At 35.4% G+C, this 10,101-nt stretch overlaps 2 protein-coding genes across 2 annotated transcripts; one reads left to right on the top strand and one right to left on the bottom strand.

Moving 5' to 3' along the window:
• Positions 1-647: 647 nt before the first annotated feature.
• On the bottom strand, positions 648-2,535 carry LOC123229940 (zeaxanthin epoxidase, chloroplastic-like). The gene is made up of 4 exons (XM_044655998.1): positions 2,375-2,535; positions 1,920-2,020; positions 1,244-1,420; positions 648-1,148 (listed from the first exon to the last, which is right to left on the bottom strand). The coding sequence occupies exons 1-3, from the start codon at positions 2,465-2,467 to the stop codon at positions 1,279-1,281; spliced, it is 336 nt and encodes a 111-aa protein (XP_044511933.1). The 5' UTR covers positions 2,468-2,535; the 3' UTR covers positions 648-1,148; positions 1,244-1,278.
• Positions 2,536-6,459: 3,924 nt separating this feature from the next.
• LOC123229932 lies at positions 6,460-9,544 on the top strand. The gene is made up of 4 exons (XM_044655987.1): positions 6,460-7,274; positions 8,081-8,405; positions 8,678-8,759; positions 9,089-9,544. The coding sequence occupies exons 1-4, from the start codon at positions 6,749-6,751 to the stop codon at positions 9,293-9,295; spliced, it is 1,140 nt and encodes a 379-aa protein (XP_044511922.1). The 5' UTR covers positions 6,460-6,748; the 3' UTR covers positions 9,296-9,544.
• Positions 9,545-10,101: the final 557 nt, after the last annotated feature.

The raw sequence follows: 10,101 nt of genomic DNA, 5'->3' as shown, positions 1-10,101 counted from the left end.
AATTGTCCTCTAACCCTTGGTAGGATCAACATTTTCATTACCTTGGACCACCATTGGAGATGCTTTCACCATAGAAGACAACATCTCTATTGAATTTTTTTTTCAAATCATCTCTCAGTTCCAACCTCTTTAAAGCCCCCACTAAACATGCCTTAATTGACTGTATGTTAGAGGTAAATGAATCTAATATGTATTTAACCGCTACTACTTCTTTCTCTAGACTTTTCACCCTAGAATCCATTCTTGTCAGGACAATTCCCCAGAAACTTCTGCTCTGATATCACTTTATTAGGAATTAGATTAGAAACTTAGAGAAAACCAGAGAAATAACAACAATTCAAAGAAAAGCTAGCAACAAATGGGGAAGAGGAAAACTAGCATGTATATTATTGATTAAAAATAGAGAAATACAAGTCAACCGATATTCTTTAAAAAAAAAAAGCACTCACACAAAATACTGTAAAAAGGGAATTTTTGGCTATTCGAGCAGTCACCTCTTTAAAGTCAAAGCTTTCCTATCAAAAAAACCACATTGCCCAAAGCCTTTTCAAGTTATTTTATTCCTTATACACAATAATATCCCCCATCCCAATCCTAGTTGGGCACGTGGCCCTTTCCCATGATTGGAGAATCACCTAGGATCTTCACTCAACATAATCCCCTATTCCCACGACTACCCCTGTTCTGATACACCTTCACATTTGGGAGTCTAACAATTTATGTTTATGTCCACAGTCTTAAAAGGTTTGGAAAATAATCACACTAAAGCAAGGTATACCTCAACAGCCATGCATCCCTCTTGTCCCATATTTGGCTGCATGGCATAGACAGAGTCCTTAACGTAACACAACCCTTTCCCCAAGTGAATATGGGGTGTCCTGCCATATATGTCACATCGAAGAACTGCTTTCTTCATTTGTAGCAACAATTAAATCTATCACATTATCACACTGCCCCTCAAATATTTTCAACAACCTTTCCTTTTTACCCGACAATATATGAAACAGATGTGTACTCATAGAAAGAAGAATCACTGCATTCAACATTTAAATCCTTCTCTCATATTTAATTATCTGAAAGAGAAGATATTCCTGATGTCATCTGTTCAGTTCAGCTGCATTGTTCTTCAAATAATGCATCTTCAGAAACTAAAAAAGTGATTCAGTGAAAAAGAGTATAAATTAAAAGTTCTTTCAGGGTTCAGCTACTCCATTTATAATAATACAATACATTTATCAATTACCATGAAGTTGGGAGAAAAGCCAGACATAACAACTCTCAAATAATGATAACATAATTTTTTGTGAGCCCCTCTTTGTGTAGATCATCTGTTGTAGAAAATCCTTGCGTACTGCATCCTGGTAAATTACCCAGAATTTTACTTTCATTTCTGTTACTTTCAGGACTTCCTGGTACATCCCTATCAATTAGTAGATGCAATTTTAAAACAGTAATTTTAAGAATTAGTTTTGTTTTCCTTCCAAGGAGATTATAAATCAATTTTATGATATATGCTCATTATGCAGAGTCAACACACTTATTGCCTGCAAAAATATCTAAGTAGAATTTCAAAAACAAGCATAGTTGGAATTTCTAGAGATTTGGAAGAGATTCTACCCCTTGGGCCATCCAAAACACCAGGTGGTTCCTTGTGAAATGCAAACCATGCATTTTTTCAGCCCCCACATAAGAAGAAACAAAGTACTGTTTGTGTCCCAGAAATACTCGATACCTTCCGAATAGAAGGTCACATGAGAGAACACAATATGCAGCTAAATACATTTTAAAAATTATATAAATAATAAAGAATGAAAAGAAAGAAAGAAAAGAAAGCCTAATCCACATTCCAACAGATAGCCTAGGAAATACAATGGCAGAGGAAGGGTAAACATGAAGTATTTAAGCAGAGTTGAACATACCCCACAGTCTCAATATCAACAGGCACAAAATCTGCAATACCACTATAACAGGTGTAGCCTGAATAGGTGGCCTCACTTGGTCCAAATAAGTGTTTCCTCACCTTCACAGAAGAAAAACAATTTTGAAATATTTCCAAGATGAAGATAATCACAATGAATAACAATTGAACAATAAAAACTGTCGATCAGCATTAGAAAAAGAATTATATATTATTTACAATAATGCCTTTGACCATATAACATCAGCTGCAACTAAAAGATCACCCTCATAGCTTTTTCCATTTTCAAGCACTAAAGTAACCTAAGCTCGTGAACAACACAAGTACAAAAGAATGAAATGTCATCATGAAGGAATTGTCGAGACGTCTACTTTACAAAAGAAAATTATCAGATGCTATCCAGTAAAGCACTCAGTGAGAAATGGATGATCTGCAACCAATCAGCAGCTACACTACCTTATCTCCATTTTCCTCAAATTTAACAGAATTACTGTCATTCAAAATAATTTCATCCCCAACTACATGAGCAAGGATTTGTTGCAAAGTCATTCAGCTGATTACTCGAGTGACTGGAAGACCCCTTTCTGCTGCAGGAGTGAAAGTATCAAACTTGATGGACCTGATGACCATGAAGCATTTAGTGTGATTGGATGCCAATAACTAACATTTTCCTACAGAAGCAGTCATTATGACATATTATGTGGACTTTGGATAACTTTTTAATTACACAACTCATTTCAGCATCTAACTTGGCAACAATAAATGATATTTTCCTGAATTGATCTATTTCTAATGATGGCATTATTGTTGCATAGTGACATACATAAGATACCAATTAACATTAACAATGCATTAGGTGTATTTGGTCCACTAATCAAGTTCCAACTTTGTTATTTGTGGAATAAACTGAAATTATTCTATGTGAAAACAATTGATCTTGTTTGGAAGTATAATTACTAAAATTAATCAATTGAATAACATGACCAGTTTTTGAGCCAGAGCAGACTTGAGTGCACTAGTTTCAATTCTGTTGTTTTTTTATCCCACTTTTACTTTGTTATTAGTTCTTGTATGGTTGTTTTTTTATCACCAAAGATTTCTGACAGATGAATTATTTTACTGCAGCCAAGAATCATGCCATTGTCACCAAATATAGAGGTTTCCAAAAGTATTCAAAACATCATGTTGTCTTTGTTCACTTCAATCACTGTAAATTAATATTTGATTCAAAAACCTATAGTAAAACAAACCCAGCAATTCCATTTCTCCTAGACTCCAAAAAAGTTTGTTGGGTACAACAACCTAGTCAGTTACATAAACAACATCCTTTTTGATAAGTGGCCAGAAGATTGCACCAATGGACAATTCTGAAATGAAGAAGAATCGCAAAACAGCAAAAAACATGAAAACTACTGACATTATTAATAGATAAACACCATATACCAAAGAGGTGATAATTTAAAATTGATGTAGGGCATGGAACTATGGACCAATTTCATTAGAACAACAGAAGGCAATCATAGCATGACAGAAAACCCAAGCTTCACCATGATGAAAACCCAACCAATGTCAGCTTTTGAGTTTGTTGTTTTATTTTCTATTTGTTTATCTTAATCCATAGTAATTTTGAAGTCTCCAAGCTAATGTTTATATCAAATAACCTTTTTGAGTTATTTTTTGGTTTCAGGGTTTCAAAAACAGCATCTTGAATAAAGTTCTACTAAATTATCAGTCGACAACTAAAATCCCAATTATAAGAAGAATGTTGAGTCTTACTATAAACCTAAGCTCTTGTACTGTCTATACTTTTCAATTGACAAACTTCAACCATGAAGAGCAGAAAATCATTAAAAACAATCTAAATGGCTTTGAACTGATCAATCAAATACAAGCCCACCAAATTCCAGGAGATATATCTCACACAGAATTAGAAATTACAGTCAATCTCGTACTCGAAGAATCTTCTTACGGAACCAATTTATCAAATCAAAGGCAATCAAGTTAAGAAGCTAAAACGTCATACCAATTACCTGAAACTCAATCAACCAATCCATTAATTCTATCACCAGTAACACACCCAGCTTTCATAACCTCCTCAGCAACATCCAAATCATTAGCTTCCAAAGCAGTTAATGCATTGCTTTGTATCTGAATTAGACCCCTGTCCTGACCTTCTCCTCGTATAGCACTCACATCTTTCTCAAACACAACTACTTCAAATCCCTTCCTATTAGCAGCCGAAGCATAAACCAGCCCACCAATTCCACCCCCAGCAACTAAAATCGTCAACTTCTTTTCGTCTGCAGCCCAGCAGCTTCACTATCCTTTGTTGGAGACTCTGTCATTGTAGCTCTTACCTGTGCAAGTTCGTTTCTTTTCCCACTTTGGTTGATTCTCAAGTGGCAGTTATAGTTAATATAAGGTGAGAATTCTGCTGAAGAGTCTTTGTAAAGGAGAACTGGCAAGTGGGTTCTTGAGAAAACTATTGTGGAAGGAATCAGTGAGTTGCAGAACACAGTTGAAGCCATTTGTGATTCTGAAACACAAATACAGAGTCTGTGAAGCGTACAAGAGAGTATACATAAGTGCTCAGGAAAAATTAATAACTTTCTAACATCAGGAGAAAATATAAAGGCAATCCAGGAAATTTAAAAAACAAAATTTCTACAACCACGATGGTGAATGTGGAGGCATGTGGCACTTTACATTTGATGGCGTAAATTTAGAAATATGGTATTGGCAGACAGAGGCCCATGTTTTCTCCCCTGATGGATGAAAATATGGAACAAGTTTGTCCCTTATAGTGGTCACTCAAGTCATGCATCTTCAAAATTAATTTTCAGGTCTAAAGACTTATGCCCACCCCTAGTTCGGTTAACCCTTAAAATTTTAAAAATTTAAATACTCATCTTTATATTAAATTTTATTAATATTATTAAATATAAAATTTTCTTTTTTAAACTGATAATTTCTCTCTAATCTTATATTTTTCAAATTAAAAAGTTGATTTTTTCTCTCTAATTATAGAGTTTTCATATTTTAAAGTTAACGTCATCCCTTAAAGTTTAAAATATTATATTTATATTTTAAACAATTCATTTTTTCTTTCCAACAATACACTTTGGCGTATTATCAACTCTACCACTGACATCTCTTCTCTCTCTAGTGATTTTTTGACATAGAAACTATTCAAAACCTGGTCAAAATGATCAGATTTGTCACAATTGATATGTATGATTCGCATAGATGTATGTAAAATCTCTAAATAATAATTTAACACTTGATTGGAGATGCATGAAACCTTGGGTGGGAATAAGTCTTTTGGCCTAAAATTTAATTTTAATATTTTTTAAATTTAACAAGTAAAAATTTAGAGATATGCTAAATCTTGAGTGAAATAAATCTTTTGACCTAAATTTTAGTAAAAGTACATTCTTAGTTGTCGTTTCCTTTAAAAGATAGTACACAAAAATCTTACAAATGAGAGTGATTTGAATATAAAATCAAGTTCCTTTTCAATAGCATCACAAATTTATTCAAGACAAATCTTATTTCTAAAATGTTTTACCAATATAAAGATATTAGAAGAAAATTGTGTGTGTGTGCCCCGCTGTATCCTGTATTAGTATAACCATTTTAAAAATAATTTTGTTCATTGAATTTTGATTATACATGACTACAGATCATGGATGGGATCAAAACAGATGAAATCCAAAACCGCCTGTGGGCATCTGCATAAATCTAACTTTGATTTTCATGTTTTCGGCTTGGATAAAAAGGAATCCTATTTAAATTCAATTATTTTTTTGGAAATGAACCATGGCAAGGTTTTTGCCAGCATTTTATAATAATATTAGCAAAAATGATTTGAATTCATACTTTTTTTATTTACGAAACTTGTTTTATTTTCACTCAAACATGACAACTAGATTTTCAATATTTGCCTGATGCCATGGAATGCCCACAATTTTCTAAACAGGGTGAAGGAAGAAGCTATTAACAAATGTTAAAAAGCCACGGCTAATCCGCCGCAACGACATGGTGTTGCTGCTGTGCTGTGACAGCAAACACTACCCGAAGTTTACCTTGAAGACACAAAACGCCATTGTCGCTTCTCTTGCCTTTACAAATCCCAAAACTTTTTAACTTTTTCCCTATCCAAAGAAAATATAAACAATTCTCAAAATTCTCTATTTCTTGTAACCAAATATAACCTCTCTCTCTCTCTCTCTCTCTCACCGCATGCTTCCTCTGTTATACTTTGACTAAGTCTCAATGGAGATCATGACTGATGTAAGTTACACACGGCAAAGCGGTTCAGAAGTGAGCAGTGGGCACTTCTTTTTTTGCTCTGCACAACAGTATAATTTTATAATTTACTTTATGGTAAAAAGTAAATACTGTATTGCAGGAATGGAGCAAAGGGAGGGATAACTCCACCCAAGCTCCAGTTGTGAAAAGTAAGTTAGCCATCTCTGTCTCCAAACAATTATTTGATGCAGAGATTGGCCACATCCTAAATATTAGAAATTTTCATGGACTCCATTCTATGCATCAATTACCATCATTCCTCTCTCCCCGTGAGCCTTGTCCAAATGCAAACAAATATCGGTATCATCTATAAAATTTACATTATCGCCTCCGATAAAAAAAATGACCTTAAATAGCCAGTAAAGCCAGCAAAGATGCTATTTTTTTGCCATTATTTCACTTACCTTGCACTTTCTTGGTTTCTTGGATTGTTTCAAAGCTTTTCTGGCAATGAACAAGCTAACAAAGAAAGAATGAAAGATTAGCTTCACAAGGGCTGATAATATTTTATTCGAACAAATGAAGAAAAGCTTAGTTGCTACAGAGGGTTTAGGTTATTTTCCAAGTCCTGGAGCTCCCAAGGGATGGAGTTCAGAGCGTGTGCCGCACCCAACAAGTACCAGCAGCAGCAAGAGGCACATAAGTGCTGCTGCTTTGACACCATTTTATAGTGGAAGGACATTGCCTTCTAAATGGGAAGATGCAGAGAGGTGGATTTGTAGTCCAGTTTCAGGTTACGGTGTTACCAAGACTCCTTCTTTACATTCTCAGTTTCAGAGGCGGCCTAAGTCCAAAAGTGGGCCTATTGTGCCTCCTGTCATGGGGCAGTATTCACCTGCTATGCAGCTTCTTGATCGTGGTGGTGCGAAGAATTTTATGGCAGCGTCTCCATTTTCGACTGGAGTTTTAGTACCTAATGGGGTTTGTCTTAACTATGGTGTTGAGCAGGGCTATTTGATGAAGAGTGAGAGCCATGTGGCCCGCTCCAGTAGTGTACCTGGTTGGTCAGATTTGGTTAGTGAGAATTCGTTGACAAGCTCTCAAGGTATAGTTTTCCTTTCTTTGTTATTCTTTTATTCTTGCCTTGATTGCTTTGTTATGTTAGTCCCCCAATGTTACATATGTACATAGTTCTGGGGCATTTATTGTCCTAATAACCTTTACCCCATTATTTGCACCTTATAACCAATATGGCAAGATCATACTCCTAGTCTTGAAATAATTTTGTAGATCAAATCTGTTTATCTATGCGAAGAAGAATTTCAGAGAGATTAGATAACGTCAGTAGAAATCTGTAAAAGGTCAAGACAACAAAGTCCATTTTAGCATCTCCTACATGGAGGGACTTGTGATCATTGATTTGTAGAGCTTAAGCGTGACTTTTTTCTACATTGAATATGCAGGGGCAAGAATTCATTCTCGAAAGTTTGTTCTTTCTCGTTTCCTTTTGCTACCTTAGTAAGCTAAAACATTTAGTCAGCCAATGCTACAGGATGGACTTTCAGTCTCACACCTGAAAACTATCCTTATGAATTATGATGAAATTACTCTTTTGAAATATTTGTGTTTGTTAAATGTCAGTGCTGGAAAGTGGGGTTAGACCTCTATTTTTCTTGTGTTTGACTAAGTATGAATCCCTAGAATTTCCTTTTATCAGGTGCAGCAAATGTTGCAACACAACCAAATGAAATTTGGTCAAACTTCGTTTTCCTTCTGGAAAATAGGTTGTACCTAGAACTGTTTTAGTTATGAGTATCAATTGAAGAAGCTCCTACATTGATCATCTTATTTCACCCTCTTGCTTTAATTTTCTGAGTCTACCTTGTCAATAATGTTGGATTAAACATGCAGATGAGAAGCTTGATGAAATCTTGGATGCCGAAAACATGGCTTCTCAGGTGCCGTCACAAAGAGATATGGCTACACAAATGAGCCCTGAGGGTAGTTCCCAGTCATCTCCTAACTCTTCTTACGAACCACAGAGTGATTATCCTGCTAAATTGGAGATTAGGGAGGTGCAAGTAGATAAACGAGCCACCATGATAAGCTGTTCCAAGAAACATGAATCCAGAATCATTAAGAAAGGCGTGCCAGATATTGAGGAATTGTTCCAAAATCCAACTGGCACTTGTGCTTCATCTTGGGAGCTTACAGAGGCAGCAACTAGCATTTCAAAGTATGCTCTGTTTACCTCCTTTCCTGTCCTTCGAGAATAACTTTATGAAATTCTATATGCATTTTTTTATGTAGCAAAGTTGGCGTGTTTATTGAATAAGAGGTTTCAATTCAAGTTATAAGACATTTCAAATTTTTTGTGTTTAACTACATATTGCGCTTAGACTTGGGGTTCAAGGGGTTATTTTTCCAATGAAGCTTGCAGTTGAAAGCCCTAAAGTTTTAGGAATCGCAAACAGACCTTTGCCAAAGAAATTCTGGTTTCATGTGCAGGTTGGAAAGAGAAGAAGCCAAGATTGCTGCATGGGAGAATTTGCAGAGGGCAAAAGCTGAGGCAGCCATTAGGAAACTTGAGGTCTGTAATAAACTCAACTCCAGCTTGTTAATATATGGATAGGAATATGCATACAGATAGATGGATAGAAATATGCATGACACTTTATTTTGACAAACATTTCTGGGATATTCTCCTTTTTGACACATTAGCATTCATTCAAAGGATGTTATGTGATTTTCACCTCTGGAAAATTTGGATATGATATAATTTATAACATTTATATTCTTCAATCTAATGTGAATCTTGTGATACGGATTCAAAATCCAGAATTGCCAAATTGTTCATTGAGTAAAGAGAGGTATATTAGTTACGCTGTTGGCCTTAATGACTGTGTAAGTTTGGTTCAGATGAAACTGGAAAAGAAAAGATCCCGCTCTATGGATAAGATCTTGAATAAGTTAAAAGTATCTCAGAGGAAAGCAGAAGAAATGAGAAGCTCTATCTCTATCACTCAGGAAGAACAGGTTCCCCAGACTTTGCACAAGTTTAGGTTCTTCCAAAAGCATGTGCAGAAGAGTTCCTTCAGGACCTGCTTCACTGGCCATGGCACATAGCTTTGCTCTTATATCTAGTTCCAAATTTTGTATATGCCTACCGCTATTTTAGGCGTCAATTGTCTTCCCAAATTGGAATCAGGAGGTTTTACATTGCAATGCTTAATACTCTGCTGTTGATGAAACTTGGTTATAAGTACATATAGTTTGTAAACTTTTTGCATCTCAATGACTTGATGCTCTTTTTTAAACAAAGAACCCTTTCACTTGTGGTATTGTTGGGGGAAAAAATTAGGAAGTATTTTTCAAGTTGATGCTTGAGTGGCTGCGGCATGCTTCTATGAAGAGGAAGTTCAAACTCGGCATTTAAAATGATTGAGCGTGGGGTAACTGTTCCAGAAGCTCTAAATTGCATGGAACACATTCCTGAAAAATAAAAATAAACATGCATTTAATGGTATGGCAGATATTTGTTGCATCACATCATAAGACACAAAAGACCATTTAACCAAAGATCTATAGCGGACCAGAGGGCTGGACAAGATTCGGGCTCCCAAGTGGCTCAATCGGGCTGAGTTCAAATACGCTATAAATCCAGGTCGAGTCATCCAAAAATTGTCAACAAATTTATTTCTTCAATAAATTTTATATAACCTTTACTTTGAGGATTCTTATTCTCCAACGATATCTTAAACTGACTGATTTATATTTAAACCAAACTCTATTTGACTCTTGTTTAAACTCAATTCAACTCAAATCCATCCCCCAATTAAACGATAAAAACAGATTTAATAACTATGACTATGGCACTCTTGACACAATCTGCATCAACATGATTCCAGGTCCTGGGGATCCATATAATCATC

This window comes from Mangifera indica, chromosome 1 (assembly GCF_011075055.1).
Source record: "Mangifera indica cultivar Alphonso chromosome 1, CATAS_Mindica_2.1, whole genome shotgun sequence".
NCBI lineage: Eukaryota > Viridiplantae > Streptophyta > Magnoliopsida > Sapindales > Anacardiaceae > Mangifera > Mangifera indica.
Note: the sequence above shows the minus strand (reverse complement) of the source record. Positions and strands in the feature narration are given on the sequence as shown.

Excerpts from the sequence above, each read along its gene's own strand:
- LOC123229932 (XM_044655987.1), top strand. The coding sequence starts at position 6,749 with ATGAAGAAAAGCTTAGTTGCTACAGAGGGTTTAGGTTATTTTCCAAGT. Across the intron at positions 7,275-8,080 it reads TTCGTTGACAAGCTCTCAAG|ATGAGAAGCTTGATGAAATC; the intron begins GTATAGTTTTCC and ends TTAAACATGCAG. Across the intron at positions 8,406-8,677 it reads GCAGCAACTAGCATTTCAAA|GTTGGAAAGAGAAGAAGCCA; the intron begins GTATGCTCTGTT and ends TTTCATGTGCAG.
- LOC123229940 (XM_044655998.1), bottom strand. The coding sequence starts at position 2,467 with ATGACTTTGCAACAAATCCTTGCTCATGTAGTTGGGGATGAAATTATT. Across the intron at positions 2,021-2,374 it reads TTGAGGAAAATGGAGATAAG|GTGAGGAAACACTTATTTGG; the intron begins GTAGTGTAGCTG and ends TCTTCTGTGAAG. Across the intron at positions 1,421-1,919 it reads GTTGATATTGAGACTGTGGG|GGATGTACCAGGAAGTCCTG; the intron begins GTATGTTCAACT and ends ACTAATTGATAG.